Source organism: Drosophila hydei, unplaced genomic scaffold (genome assembly GCF_003285905.1).
Source record: "Drosophila hydei strain 15085-1641.00,03,60 unplaced genomic scaffold, DhydRS2 tig00000063-arrow-pilon, whole genome shotgun sequence".
In the NCBI taxonomy this organism is placed as follows: domain Eukaryota; kingdom Metazoa; phylum Arthropoda; class Insecta; order Diptera; family Drosophilidae; genus Drosophila; species Drosophila hydei.
In genome coordinates, this window is record NW_022045657.1 from 6,353,240 (window position 1) to 6,370,094 (window position 16,855).

Sequence of the window (16,855 nt, forward strand, 5' to 3'; positions counted from 1 at the left end):
AGGAAAAGTGCTGTAAATTATTTATAAACATATCGGAAAGACATAGAATTGCGTGGGTAGCACGAAAATAACAAAACAGTGCCAAGAATACTGAAAAATTCACGGCAAACGATTAACAAAACATAATCTCTAACAAAAAATGTCCGTGCAACAAGCCAATCGACTTTCTACATAGCAGACATAAATTGTAAATAGTGCACAGCTAAGTTCAGGTCGTCAATTTGAATATTAAGTCAATCTCATCTAAAAGTTTTATTAAATCTAAAATCCTCAAGGGGTCAGTTGTGCACGGATCGTAGCAGTAATTGCTTTGTATTCTATTACAATCCAGGTTATGCACTTGGAGCTGTTAGCACACTAAGTGCATAGAAATGTCACCCAGAGCTGCTAGCGCATTAAATAACAGCATATCAATGCTGTTGTTGCAAGTCCTTCAGATATACATATATATAAAATATATATATAAATATATATATATATATATATATATATATATATATATCGTATTGCAATCACTTCAAATGGCTTTCTAATAGCTTTTTGCCTGAAGCATGTAGCAAATCCATCAGCTTGAAATTGAAATAGTCTAAGCAGTATCTTTAGATGGTGGACCGCACAAACAAATGCCCAGGACTAGAGGCAGCAGCATGAGGACGAACGACAGCAACAGTTGCATATGCAGAGGCTGCCTGCTGGCAGTTATCCTGTCATAAGTTGTGCTTACAAATTGTAAAACAATGAAAATGAAAATATATGCACTTGCATAAATCTACACTAACCCTGCACACTCGCAGAGACACACACACGCACACACGTCCGCTCGTACAAACACATTTTAAAAAAACATTCAGTGGCAACAAACGGGCAACAAGTGAAACCGCACTCAGGCACACACTTGAACAGCATCCTGTTGCTCCTTGGTTGTCGTTGTCTGCGACATGCTCGTGTGCATGTAAAATTACATGAATTAAGTGTGCTCCACTCCGTGCCCCACGCGCAACCGCCTGCTGCAGCCATGTCGCGTGACCACCCGCCAGCCCACTCGACTGCAACAGTTGCCCATTGTTATCCAAGTAAGCGGCTCGCTCGCAGCTCAAATGTGAATATATGTAGATATATATATATATTATATATATATATATATATATATATATATATATATAGTACAGGACACATGATTTAACATTGTGCTCATCCTGCAACATACGCATACACACACACAGACTCACGGGCTCGCACAACAAAAGATTGAGTGCGGAAGTGCATAGCTATAAAAATGTCCATTTATTTAGTTATCATTGCGCTTGTTGTTGTTGCAGTTGCTGTGGCTCTTGTAGCCATTGTGTTGCACTGTCTCTCTTACTCGTTTGCCCTGTCAAACTATATGCATATGTGTGTGCACTTTATACTCTCGCACACACACAAACTCGGTTTTTGCTGGCTTTACAATTGAAATAAAATTTACTTGTGACTTTTCGTAGTTCGTTGTTTTGGATAGTTGAGTGGTTGGGTGGTCGAGAGTGCCGGTGGCTTTTTAGCTCCGTTATTGTCTTCTTGCTGCCTTTTTGTCGTCTGGCGTATGTGGCATGTCTGTTTGCTAAATGAATTTAACTAACTTTGTAAAGTTAATGGGGTTTGCTGTTTGAATTGCAACTCCAACTTCCCCTAGCCAACAACGATTTGGGTTCCTTGTCCACATGGATGTCTTCGAGTGTGCGTATGTGTGTGTTAACTATTTTATAGCATTTAGATTTGACTTTTCACATGCGCTGCATATAACATGTTTCCAGTGCCAGCCCGAGGGCAGCCCTCGACTCGTGTCCCTTTATCTGTTTGTTTTATTTAATTACCAAAATACTTCGATTGTTGCCACAGCCTGCAGCACAGTTTGTTAGCCACAATGTTGTTGCTATTGTTGCTGCTGCCAAGTGTAGCGCATAATTGCAGCATAATGGATTTGTTGCCACAACACAAAATGGCGCAGCTGTCCCCTGCTAGCAGACTGGCTGCCTGTATTGCATTTTTGTGCTGCAACAGCATAAAACGCACAAAACTTGGCAACCACAACACACACACACACACACACACTTACAAGCACACACATACAGAAATATGCAGAACAATGTTAAGTCTGTTGTCGCCTTTGTCTCTGGTGTCACAAAACGGTTTGTTGTTGCGGCTTGTTTACCCACAGAGACATGTGTGTTGTATCTGCTGTGTGTGTTTCTCTGTCTCACTGTTGTCTGTGCGCTTTGTTTGCATGCAAATGCATTTAATTTGAGTTTAAATACCCAAATATAAACTTTTGACAAACACTCGCAACCACAGTGCAAAGGGTCCAGAATGGGTCGTAGCTAACAGGCTGACTGTGGCTTAAACTGATTGTCTTTAAATACAAATGCACACAGCTACGTCACACACATGACGACACATTTGGGCTCGTTTGTGTGGTATTTATGTACAAATTGCGTTGAATTCACTCTGTCAGCAATCCGGACTTATCGCTGATAAAGTAAACAAAAATTTGCCAAACGTATTAATTGCTTAAAAATGATTATTGCTTTTGTTGTGTGTCGGCTGCTTTTGTGGCTATTGTTTAGATCTACTGTAATACACTGAAAAGGACTCCAGTCCAGCCGCATAACCGCATGAAGCGTACAACTAAGGGCAGCTTAAAGCAACTGAGCCACAGTAAATCCTATCAGCAGCTCGTTAGCCACAGTTAAGACTAACTGCAACCAGCAACTGCCAGCAGTTGCCTTTCGCTTGCCAGTTGCCAGTTGGCAGTTGCTAGTTGGCAGCTGACTGCAGTGCTAATAAAGCTTCGATTGCTGATTTAACGCCAGCAATGGCCCAGCTCGCTTGCTGAGTCGAGTGAAGCGTAGAGCAGAAAATTGTTAGATGTACGAGAATCATACGCCCCGTTGCACACAGCAAGCGAGAGATGTCGATAAGCTGTTCAGCTCTAAAGCGTCTTACTGCTTACCACGGTTAGCGCTCAGCCCCATGCCTCAGAATGGCGTGCCAATAGATTTAGATAAACTCGCCAGGCGACATGACGGCTGTGCGGTCAGGCAGTCTAAGCGGGCAATCAACTAAATGGCAGCGCTAAAATTTTATGTAATAACTTTTGAATTTCCAAGTAGCTTGAACCCAGCGCACACAAACCTGCCCAGAGGTGACACTCGAAGCGTATTATACGGCAAGCAAACAGGCGATTGGCCACACACACAAACAGAGACACACACACACACGTGTGTTCAGAATATACACACAAAGCGCCATTTGTTATGTTAATGGCAGCCAGGTGTGTCAGCTGCTTAGCCACAATTTTCACACATGACGCGAACGCCGAAGCCTGACGACCACGTTTAGGTGGTAATTTTTGCCGTTCAATCGTGGATCTCACTGGCTGCTCTTGGCTTTAAGCTGTTTGCATATCAAATAATAAAAGTGGCATATGTAAAGCTTGCAACGCCCCACGCAAATAGCGCACTTCAAACGCTTACTTTTAGATTGATCCAAGCCAAATAGAAAAAGGCCCATTTTTAGGAGCTCAACCCTTTCTAAAGCAGACATTTTATTAGTTTTGACAGCGCTTTGTTGTTTGGCCAGCCCCGAAAGAGTCAATTGAGCAAGCGACCCGATTGCTGTTGCCCTGATCAATGCTACGATGTCTATGACACGCTCTTTAGACACTTGACACATGCTGCCTTCCATAGGCCGCATGCCACATGCCACATGCCACATGCCACATGCCGTATGCCGTATGCCGTATGCCAATTGGGCTGTCAGACATTCTAATCGAGCCCCATTTCTGGCAGTGAAACTGTTGCCCACTTTTTGGGCCATTCACAGCTTTTGAACCTCATTTTGCATACACAATAAAAACTTAATCAGTCTGCAAATCGTTTAGTATAACATATTGAGATGCATACGTGAGTGTGTGTGTGTGTGTGTGCGGGTGCGTGTATATATTGGTAATCGGCTTATGTAATTGTAATGGCGTGCTAAAAATTTATATCACTGCCGAAAATATTGTTGAAACGTGTTTAATTGAATTTTTATGAGCTCGTTGCAAACCGTATGCGTGATTTTTGTTGGGCGCACAAATAATTTCATAAAATTTTATGTGCCACACTTAGCAGGGCAGCCATACGCATGGGTGTACGTTTGAATGTGTGTGTGTGCCACGATTTGATAAAGTGCCGTGGCCGGAAAAAGGGAAAAGCATGTGCAAATAATTTCAATGAAACTTTTTCATAATTTAACAAGTTTCGTTTAACTAAAATGTTAGGCGTTGAGTTGGGTATCTAACTGCTTTTGCCCGCCAATAAAATTACAATGACCTTAAAATTGTTCTCAAGCCAGCCACTAATATTGGATTGAATTCTATAAAAATTTCTACAAAAATTTCATTGGCGAATTAAGGCATAGACTTTATGGAAACTTAGCTAGAATTTCACTTAGCTTGATTATTGAAGTTTTCACGAAGCCGCCCCATAGAGGCACGAGAACAAATTTGCATTCAACGACGAACAACAGCTATATTTTTTCATCTAAAATATACGTTGAAGCGTACGACTAATGGGCCGCGGGGGAATCAGCACGAGCGCCAGAAAGTATGCAAACATATTCAAAGTTAGCCGCATGGCTGTACAAATATAGCTAAATCTTTTTGCGATAATAAATTATTATAAAGTCTGACTGGCAAACTGGCAGACTGGCAAGCTGGCTGACTAGTCGGAGGCGAACTGCCTTCGGCCACTTTGTATGGCAACCGGCTGACAGAGCCGCAGTTGCTCACATGCCCCGTTGGAGTCAGAGTGGAATGCTGCTCGATGTTACATCTGCTGCCTGCCACTGCCACTGCTAACGCTAACGCTAACACTGCTGCAATGCTGGCTGGTGGCCAGCAGACTGGCATTCAATATGCTCCATAGCCGATGCCTGGCAGCAGATACGTACGATGTTTGCCCGAGTAAGTTGGCTCGCTTGGCTTGCTTTATTGCTGCAATTGTTGCTACGGCGAGCCAATTTGAAGCAAACGAAATTTTTCGGTGTTTGGCATAAGTCAAGTTTCAGTTCGCAGTTCTTTCGGGTATGCGCTCTGTGCAGTCAGCCAGTCGAGCAGCCAGTCGACTGTATAAAATGGATTTACTGCCAACTGTTGAACTATGTTCCCGCACTATTTACTACCTGCATTTCTATTGCTACTTTTGTAACTTGTTAGCGTTGCTTCCCGCTCCACTCAGTTTTACTGTTTTTCTTGTTCTTTCTGTTTTTGTCGAGAGACGCTCTGGGGCGGGGTTGGGGTAGTTGAAAATTTACTTTTCGCATTATTCGATTTGTTGTCTTGGGCAACCGAGGGCGCCTGCACTTTACATTGTTTGCATTGGGTGTGGTCGAGAGCGTTAGGACGGTGCTGCGAGCTTTTAGCTACCGGCTACCAACAACTATTTTTTATGCTTGATGGCAATTTGCGCCCTGCTGCAAATTTGCCGCTGATTGGCTACACACGGACTGCTGGTCACAAGTAGCATAGGGTAAGTGTATTTTCACCTCCGCTCCGGACAGCTGTCAAAGCAAAGTCCATTGCTCGGACTAAGGAAATCGCTGGCAAATACTTTTGTTCTGCACTTAAAGTATCTTAAAGTTAGCCGGCACAAGCTGCTGCTGGAGCAGCGAGACGAAATGCATATTGCATACTTTGCGGAGTCGCCGCGTAAGTAAAGCCATAAAATTCAATTCAATAACGCGGCCAACAACGAAACTTGCGAACTCCCCAACGTCACACTTACACCTTGTCTGACAGCTGTAAAATCAGCCGCGTGTCGCAGCCTTAAAATGTATGCTGCCGGTTACGAAGGGAAACTCCGGCAACCAGGCTGTAGCCAGAGTTGAAGCTATAGAGCTCGAGGTATAGCTAGGAGTCGGTCGTAAAAATAGCTGAGAAAACTTATTGAGCTAGTTATGAGTTTCGTACATGATACTAACGGCTTCGTTCCGGCAATAATACGGAGCAGCCTCAGCCTCAGCCTCAGCCGCACCTGCTAGACGACAGCTAAGGATGGGGCGTCAAGCGGCAGCAGCGGCTGAGAAAACCATCTTCGTACACGTTATGGCTTTTTGGTGGTGTATAAAACTTTCGTCCTTTGACGGCAGCAACATTTGCGCGTTGCATAAAATGCTCCGCTAGCTGTCCGAATTTTCCTGGCCCGCCATTCGAATTGAGCGGCGCTTAAGTCGCCTCTTATGGCCGCGCGCTACTTTGTAGATTGCATCGTAAGAGCTCTCGCGTTGGCTGGCTCGAGTATTTATTAGTGCCTAAAGCTCAGGGACTAAAATTTTTGGATATATTCATTAGACCCACAACACCAGCAGCAGCTGCTGCTGCAGCCACAATGTGTGTTCTTAAGACAGCAAATAGTGGTCTTTTTTTATTAGTGTTAACTCTCTTTTCCACGTACTCTTAACGTCCTTGCAATAAACTTAAATCCATATTAATAATACCAACCATTTCGCAATTCACAGGTGTATACGGCGATGTGCAACGTGTAAAGATTTTGTACAACAAAAAGGACTCGGCACTCATACAAATGGCAGAGCCGCAGCAAGCTTATTTGGGTAAGTCAAATACTTCGAAACAACAACGCAACAAGCCACGCCCTGCCATCCGCCCCAAAAGTAATGAAAAATCTGCGCTAGTTGCGCCGGCGAAAGGTGCATCAGCTACAAAAGAGCAGAATAAAACCATGACAGAGCTATAACTGGAAGTGGCTAACGATGACATATCCTTTAATGCATCCGTTGTTAGCTTCTCTGTCAGATATTTGGAAACTGAAACGTCTGGAGTATAGAATAAATATAGAATGAAAAAGAGAAGGGCATGAAAAAGTTATGCACTTTGATCTTAAATCCCTGATCGATTCTGTCTTCACTCAGGGATAACCTTTATTATGTAGCTACAGGGTATACAAACAAAATATAAATGAAATGCGAGCAACGGCAACGGCAAGGGCAGCGGCGACTGCAACTTGCAGCTTGTTTAAAATGAAAATTCCAACAACATTAAATTCCAAACATTGCATATCTTTGGCAGCCATGTTGTTGTTGATGCTGCAGCTGCAAATGCAGCAAACAAAATGTATTAATAATAAAAATTGTTAAAGCAAAAGAGGTGGCAAAATGGACAGATATGCACAGTTGAGTAGAGTATAACAGCAATGCGAGTAGAGTCGAGCGATTCGTTGACTGCTGACTGCTGCCTGCTGCCTGTGCGCATAAATGAAATTTTATAAGCGCTTTATTACCAGTGCCTGCCCAACACCTGGTGCTGGCCGTGGTCCTTGTTCCTGTTGCGTCTCACCTCCTCTCTCATTTGATACATATCTCTCTCTCTCTCTCTCTCGGCTTGGGCAGCCCTGCGTCCAACAAAGGTCTGTCCCATTCTGTTCGTTTTTAGCTCTTGCTCAGCGGGATATGCCAATCATTTTATTGCATTTATTTGTGTGCACTTTGCCATTGTCAGTCTGCCACAGTCTCCGTCCCCGTCGCTTATGCTCCATACAACGCTTTCCCTTTGGCTGTTTGTGTGCGCATTAAACGAAATGAAAATCGCCGCGCATTGCGAGGCGTTAAGAGCACCCAACCGACGTGCCAAATTCCACTTTATTACAAAAAAAAAGAACAAAAAGCAAGCAGCGCGCTGACAGCGACACCTTTTCAATTTCAATTTGGTTTTATACCATTTAATACTTCAACAAGCAATGGCCGTGGTCCGGAAGATGGCCAGGGATCTGAAAAATAACTCAAAAGCAGTCAAAGTTCTGTTGCCGCTAGGCGCTTAATTGAAAATTGAAGGTGTCAACGCCAATGTAATTGGGTATAAGTATTGCGCATACGCGGCGTGGTTCATCATTTCAGACAGTTTGTACTCATTAGCTGACGATCGCATATGCCTCATATTAAGCCGCTTTGAGGTATGCAACACACGCACACACGCACACACACACACACACACGTAAATATGCAATAATTGCACAAGCTGCTGATGCTTAAATGTCAAACAAATAAATTTCCACATATTCCACATGTTTGTCACATATATTTAATTTTTCGTTCATATTGCCCGTAGCAGAATATGCAGCAATCATTGCCATCGACAAAGTTTAAATTAATTAAATTTGTAATATAAATGTTGTGCACAGAAAGTTGGTTAAACATTGCAGAGAAAATTGTCAGCAAATTGCGCGACTGAAAGGCCGCCATTCACTATAAAAATAAATAACATCAGGGACTACTGCTGCTTCTTTTTTGATGCTCGCTTGCAACTGCAGCGGGTATATTAGTTCTCAAACTATTTCTACTCCATACACTGACCATATAGCTGAATCTTCATTAACAATATTATTTTTAGACGCTGAGAGCGGCCTAGAAAGGAATCATTTTTTTTCTCCTTCTAATTAATTTTCAGTGTTTGACTGTGAAGGAGTATTACGCAGTCGTTTATATACGGCTGCAACGTTTTTATACTTGTTTTCATTGATTTCTATTAAAATATTTAAAAATGAAATATAAAAGAATGGCAACCGGCAACAACAACAATCATTGGCCATTAGCTTTGATCGGATAAAATATGCTTTGTGTTGCACGCAATTATTTTTTCAATTATTATCATTATTGTGCTGCTGCATATTTGAGCTCAAAAGCATTCCAGCGTTGAGCGGATTAATGCTTAAGTAATGCGAGACTCTTCCCTTCACCCTTACACGCTTTGGTCCCTTGCCTACTTAAATAACATTTAAATATCTTGCATTTGCTCTTTATTCTCTGTGTTATGCATTCAGCAATTCGTTTTGGATAGTTTTTTGAATTTCTGGCTAGACAGCCAGCCAGCCAGCCAGCCAATGTGCCGTATGCGTATTGTTAATTGTATTTGTCATTGAGTTGACTACACAGGTAAACCACAGTATGTGGTGCAGTTGATGAAGCTATTGTAGATACGCAAACAAATGCCTCGCTTTATTTGTGGCAACAAAACCAAAGCTATTCGACAAGCAAATTATTGTACAGCTACAACACACACAGACACACACACACACACACGCGCACGCACTCGCACTCACAAAGCCTTGCTGCTAGCATGTGGAAATATTAATGGCGTTGCGTCAACACACAGACTACTAATGTGCCGCGAGGGCTGCCAAATGGCAAACACTTCCGGCTGAGTTCGGTTGCCGCCAGTCTTTCTGCCGCCCATGCTGTCCGTTCGCTCGTCCCTTTCGTCCGTTTGTTCAGGTGAAGTCGCGTAAGTATGTTGGTTGTGTTGGGTGCCTGGCTGTTGGTCGGTGAGTGCGCACTTATGCACTCATAAAATATTAACAAATTCATTCGTTACTTTGCCCAAAACTCTCGCAACTCTGGCAGAACAAAGACGATTACCGACTCAGGGGCCAGCCCAGTCTATTGCCCAGGTAGCAGATGTCCTATCCCCTGTCCAATGGTCCAGCCCATACCATGCATATAAAAGTGTCTCGCAGGAGGAAGACCGTGCGGTATCTGTTGTTGCGTACAAAATACGGCTACAATTGCACACTCAGCATACGAATTACAGCGTAAAAGCGAAAAAGCACTTTTTTAGTGTAAATGAAGTCAAGAGAACGATGCGACTGCGAGCCAAACAGACACCGGACAGACCCAAAAACAGACCAAGACCAAGTCAGAGAGACCTAACTCGGACCAAACAAAGTGCGACAGCAATCAAGAGGCAAAGCCAAAGCACAAATAGACAAAAGCACCAAACACACACAATGAAAAAACAATAAGCACTGGGCGGGTTCGGTAGTCCACTCCACTTGAGCAGGTCTAAGGTGTGTCTGTGTGTGGGAAATATTATAATGGCCCTCTCGGCCAGGCGTTGGCGACGCTGTCGACATTGTGCAAATGGCTGCTGGCCGGACGCGCGCCATTTGTTGGCTGCCGTGCCGGGATTAAGTTTTTGCACAACTTATAACAAACTATAGACACAACTCTCATATAAATTGATAGGCACACGCACAGCTGCCGCTACTCTGCAGTGCAGAGCTCCTCGGCCTGCGAAACTCTCCTTTTACTCTTTCCTTTTTTGTCTCTCTTTCTCTCTCTGTTATTGCTGTTATCTGGGGAATTTTGCGTAAATAAATTTTTGCTATACAAATTACTACAAAATATTTTGCATGAGCAACAGCAGCAGCCAGCTTACGCATACGCATAAAAGTATTTACAATAAGAGCAAAACAAATATTTTGGCAGCACAGGGCAGGCGGACTGACACTCACATGCTCGTACTATGTGTATGGTGCGAGTACGTATACGCCATGTGTCACTTGGCAAAGTTTAGCGTTAAGTGATTCACTGTCCAGTGATACGTGCGCCAAATTAATTATGCAGTGTTTAGTTGGTGCAAAGTTTTGCTGATGAACTGACTTCAGATGAAGTGCGCACCTGTCGCGCATCTGTCGATTATAATATATTATCAAATTGTAAGGCGACAGCCGAGGTTCCCCCATATATCAGGCTCAAATGGACATCATCTTGGTATATTATTTTAATTATGTTGCCCATTTGTTGTTGACCAAAGTGACTTAACCCATTTTGACACACTCACAAATCCTGACAGACGCATCTACAAGTCATTTTGGGGCTTTTGGGCAAACTTTACTAACTCACATTTCATTTTTTTTGGGATTCTATGGTGTTTCTACGGTGCTCAGCTGTGCGTGCACTTTGTACAATTTTTTTCTTTTTGCTGTGTAAGTTAATAATGATTTGTTGTTGCTGTTGGTGTTGCCGCCACTGGTCAGGCTGGTAATTAAAACTTTAAGATACTTTTTGAGTTGGAGCCCCAGGCCCAAAGCCACGAAAGCCACTGCCTCAGCGAACGCAGCTGCAGACCATTTCAAAGGCGCCGAGATGATAGGCAAAGTTGGTCCTAAAATTTTGGGCTAGCAGAGCAAAGCACGCCAGGCTCTCTCTCGGCTTCACATTAATCTTTATTACAAGTGTTTGTCATACAAATATATATTTATATACAAGTAAATATAGAGAGAGAGAGGAGTCGCATGTGTAAAAATGGAAGAAGCGTTTGTCACTGCTGCTGTTGCCTCGTCGTCATCTCGCTGTCCTCTGGCAGACAGCCTTTTATTTTACAATTTATTATATTTGCAGGCCTTATTTTTTTGTAAAATCATTTAATCCATTAGGCAAACAATAAACGGCTGAGTAAGCATATTATTTAACAATAAAACATAAGCAACCCAGCCAGCGCGATGTCATCCACTTTCCATGTAACCAATGCACAGCCCCTACCCAGTGCTTATGACAACTGCGCAAAATGATAAAATGTTATATATAATTTATTAAAATAATGTAAAAAGGGACAAGTGCTTTCTTGGGCAGGCCATGTTCTAGTCCCAGCATGACTTGACAGCAAATTGAATAAAAACGTAATCGAAATTGAAATCGTAATGGAAAACGAATATGAAACTGGAAACATCAGTGTTTACTCCGTTTAAGCGGCGTTGTTGTCTATGTGCAACTGAGCCGCAGGTGTTATGACTATCGAGACCAAGAACAACCAATGACATAGATAGAAACTGCAGTCCGGGCCCGGGTCGCGAGGGCTACAAAAAAGTAAAACAAAAAGTAATACTCTGAAACAAGCGCCAACTTTTGTGGGCAGTGCATTTTACGGCGAGTCATTTGCTTGTAAATCACCAAAGGCAGACGACATTGATAAAGTTGCAGTTACATTTTAGTATGTAAATATTTGCCAGTACTTATTGCTGTCTCAGTTCCGAAAGGCATGGGTGTACTAGGATGGCATGGAACTTTATTTTGCAGCTTGAATATATATATGTGTGTGTATCGTATACAGTAAATTGCATATATACACATATGGAAACACATGTTATAAGACGAACGTGAACAAATATTCTATCACCCGCACAAGTTGAACGAGGCTGCTCCCTCGGCACAACTTTCGCCACTAAATTCATGCATTGCCATTCGTTTTAACGTTTTAACATTGCCTTTTATTTTGTTTTTGTTTGCAGCCATGTCTCACCTTGATAAATTACGTTTATGGGGCAAGCCAATACGTGTCATGGCCAGCAAACATCAGGCCGTGCAGCTGCCCAAGGAGGGACAGCCGGACGCGGGCCTCACACGTGACTATTCACAGAATCCATTGCACCGTTTCAAGAAGCCCGGCAGCAAGAACTATCAGAACATCTACCCGCCATCGGCGACACTGCATTTAAGTAACATTCCGTAAGTATCCTTTTTATAACATCGCGACTAACGTTTGAGGGCATCCTGCGCTCTACGTTCTGCGTAACGCATGCACAGCTGGAGTTGGGTTTTTCATCAGGAACGCCACGCGGGCAATTACAATTACCGCTATGAGCGGCACCACCAAAACTCGTACCCCAACCCCCAAAGCCCGAATCCGAAGCTCATTCGCAGCCCCAGCCTCAGCCGTTGTCAGAGGCGAACGCCCCACGGCGCTTTGTCTGCCAAATATGACAAAGCGCCCCGCCAGGTTTTTGTGTGCTACATGAGCGGGGCGAATGAGGCGGAGAGACTACCGTTTGAATTTATGTGCTTATGGCCATGCCTGTAGCCTGTGTCTGTGTCTGTGGCTGTGGCTGTGACTCTGCCTGTGTCTGTGCCTGTGTTTATGCCCGCTGTTTTGGGGGTGGGGCGCTGAGGTGTTTATGCGATATCTATAGACGCGCAGCATGAGAATTTAAATCGATAGGTGTTAATTTAGCGAACGAACGCTCTTCCTTCTGCATATTACAGCTCATCCTGCACCGAGGATGACATCAAAGAAGCCTTCACCTCCAACACTTTTGAAGTGAAAGCATTCAAATTTTTCCCGTAAGTTAATATGAAAAAACGAAGAATGAATATATCTAATTAGATACGTATCCACTTCTAGCAAGGACCGTAAGATGGCTCTGCTGCAACTGTCGTCGGTTGAGGAGGCCGTGCTGGCACTAATCAAAATGCATAATCATCAGCTGTCCGAGTCAAACCATTTGCGCGTGAGCTTCTCCAAGTCGAACATCTAGAATCCGACCCGTGGTCAGGTTCACTGAACTTGACTAGGTGCCAACAGCAGCTTCGCACTACGGCAGCAGTTCTTTTGGCAGCAACAGATACAATCTATTATTCGTAGTACAAGCGGCATGCAAGGCAATCGCCAACACATCCACTTCAACTGAGAAGCAAACCCAACCAACCAACCACAATAGGATCAACCCACCCCATCAAACATCAACAGCAACAACAATCGATGCGAGAGCTATAGCTACTTATATACAAATATAATCTAATATCTAAATACTGTTCTCATCATATGAAAAAATTCGCATAGCACTAACTACAGAAATTCTAAAACCTAATAAACAAAACTTACACAATAAACAAATATAGATATATTGTATATGTATTTTGAAGAATACAATTTCAAACTTCAACCAACAACAACAGAAAAAGGGGAAACACACAAACAACCCACTAAACAATCAGCGACGTCGTATAATCATAAGCTTAAACTTAAATCTTAAATGTAGTTTATAAGTAAGTTGCATTGCATAGAGAGAAGGCAGAAACAAAACGAACTTAGAATTAACTTGCACTGTTCTGTGTTTTGGTTTTAAGAAACTGCAGATAGTCAAATTAAGCAAACAAACAACAAGAAAAGGATGAAAACTAAAACAAAACAATTTATGTTAAACAATGAAGTAAGCAAAAACAAAACAAACAACCATTGTTTTATTATGTACGAGTATTTACTGTTATTATATTTTAAGTCATGCAAAAACTTTCATTGGTAACCCTAATTTTTTACAAAAACAAAAGAAATAAAACAAAAAAAATAAACAAAATTAACTTAAATTGCATGAGCGCATTTTAACAGTTTTTAAACGATTTTCAATTTATAAGCGGTGCGAATAAAGTAAAAAGTAATTTATGAAAACAAAGGCAAACAAAGAAACAATATCCCATCACTCTTTAAGTGTAATTGAAAAACAAGAAGTAAAGGCGCTGAAATGTAATTGATTCTAATTATTAAAGCATCGACCGCATTATAAACTTAGTCTATCGGTTCGTTCGTTTAGCATTAAAATACAAAAGAGAGAAAAACAAAAATTAATGTTAATACTTTTAAAAATAGTTAAACAAAAGAAAAACAATGTAAAATGCGTACGTAAAACCTTCTGTGTGTGTGTGTATTTGTAAATGTTGTTAAATTATCAAAATATATGTATGTACACATAAAGAAAAAAGTTAAGATAAAAACCAAGATATATATATATATATATACTGTATAGTGGATATGCATATACATATATGTAAGTATATGTTGAACTAAAACAAAAACATGAAACAGGAAACAAAACAAATTTTAAGCTATGAAAGTAAAATCTCAAAAATCATAATTATATTTAGACGTAAGCATACCAACATGAAAGACATAAGTGTTTTTAGCGAAACAGATACAAACAAAAAGAAAACTCAATGATTTTTTGATAATTTTACAAAAAGAACCCCCACACAACCATAAGAAAGAAACACATACACACACACACACAAGCAGACAGGCACAACTAACTATACACACATCATGTTTATATATATTTAGAAAGTGAAATTATTTATACGTTGGCGCAAAAGAACAAAAAAAAAAACAAAAATAAAACAAAAGAAAAGAGAAATAAAAGGAATAATGATTAATAAACTAATTGTAACTGTAACTGAATGATATGGATTTAGCTAATAAGTATAAGTAGCAGTGATCGTAATTTAAAATTAACAATTAACTGAAATGGTAAATTTGAAGCATAAAACGTGTACGAAAAGCAACAGTAAAATAATGTCAAATGTAAAATTAAAATTGCATATGGTATTTACAATAATCAAAGAAGTCGCAAACTGCAGCTGCTAATTACCTATGGCAAAAGAAAACCTACATACATATTCGATATATGGTTGAGTATGGTTTAAGCTAGGGACAAATTTGCATGTGTGTCTGAGTTCCTTTGAAGCTCTACAACAGAAACGAAAACAAAAACAAAATGAGAAAAAAAAACATACTTTAGCCATAGACTAAGTACACACACGAACTCCCACATATTTCTCATGAAACTCAAATGCTTAAAGTACATTTTGAAACAAACTCTAGCGTTTCATGTATACATTCTATCCTAATCTTAACTAATCTACAAACTAACTTATATATATATACATATATGCTCTATGTCTATGCCTATGTCTATGTCTACGATATAAATACATATATAAATATATATATTTATATATATATATATATATACATACACGTTTTGTTAGCGCATCGATGCAAGGTAAAAAGAGATAATTATAAATAAATCAATATATATATATATATATATATATATATATCAAACCCACGACTGCTAGAATTTCAAATGAACTCTTGACAAATCAAAAATTTCATAAAAGTATTTCCAAGCCTATAATTACTTACAAGCAACAACAGGAAACCTAAGAAAACAAAACAATTGAAATTATGAGAAGCTAAGAAAGTAAAGTAAAGTAAAGTAAATATGTGTAAAGTTGAATCATAAAATATTTATGTTGTTTGTGTGAAACAATCTAAAGACACACAAAAGATACTTCGCCACTAAAAACACACAGACATAGACACACACACAAACGCACACTTACTCACATATTTACATTCACACTTTTGCCCAACCGAAATCAATCGAAATGCATTAAGAAATGATGTTAGTGCGCCGGCTTTTTGGTATGGAGCGTTCAAAGCGTAATCAAATATTTAGCCCAACGATAATATACATACAGATAGATACAGATACAGATACAGATACAGATACAGATACACGGTTACAATTCGCGCCACAGCGTGCTTATGTTGATATTGAACAAAAGGACACACCGAGAAAAGCAGCATGCGAATTAATAGAACTATATACATATACATACTTAGTACATACATCATAATGAGTGCAAAATACGCAATGCAGCTATTTGAGAACACTAAAAGTATTACTTTAACATGTAGAGAAACATATAAAATAAAAAGAAAAATGAGAAAAATCTATAAGAAAAGCAACAAACTGAATAAATAGTTTACAAGTACATTGAAGAATTTAATAATTAAAAATTTATCAGATTAACAATTACATTTAATGATCGAGGCCTGCCCGATGTAATAGACGCAACTCAGATGCGGGCTTGAGGGGGATTCATAAAGATATAAAGCAAATATTTATAAAAAAAACACAAACAAACAAATAAATATATTTAAAATAATGTTTAAACCAAGCATAGCGAACAGAGTTATAAGTTGTACTTGGCGAGCTACATGACGGCGTTTTACCAAAATGTATATTGTGAATCTAACTAAATTCAAGACTAAGTAAACATGAATTACATATGCACATCTGTTAGCATACATATTTACATACATACCTACAGACACTTGCGTATGCGTAAGTGTGTGTATCAGTCGTAGTTACTACATACATTACGTGCTTGCATGCTAAATACATGTGCTATATGTGTAATTGTAGCTATAATCCATGGATTATTTTATTGAAAGCAAGAGCAGAAAAGTAGAAGTAACAAACTGAAAGGAGATGTCGGGAACGATATGAACTAAAGGTGGAACACATTTTCTTTATAGCCAATTCACATCGATTCACAGCATGCGCAACATACTTATAAACGGATGCATCAACAGAAACATATCAACCACATTTGTCATAGCATATTATTAATTCACACAAATCGTATACTC

At 40.3% G+C, this 16,855-nt stretch overlaps 1 protein-coding gene across 12 annotated transcripts in view; it reads left to right on the forward strand.

Annotated features, from left to right (window-relative positions):
• LOC111601522 (polypyrimidine tract-binding protein 1) overlaps positions 1-13,205 on the forward strand; it is a 157,707-nt gene extending 144,502 nt beyond the window's left edge. For all 12 annotated transcript variants that reach the window (XM_023318127.2, XM_023318137.2, XM_023318135.2 and 9 more), the window contains 4 exons: positions 6,535-6,627; positions 12,096-12,312; positions 12,847-12,924; positions 12,986-13,205. In XM_023318127.2, the coding sequence (XP_023173895.2) occupies positions 6,535-6,627; positions 12,096-12,312; positions 12,847-12,924; positions 12,986-13,118 (521 nt within the window). In that variant the 3' untranslated portion in view covers positions 13,119-13,205. The remainder of the gene's footprint in view (positions 1-6,534; positions 6,628-12,095; positions 12,313-12,846; positions 12,925-12,985) is intronic.
• Positions 13,206-16,855: the final 3,650 nt, after the last annotated feature.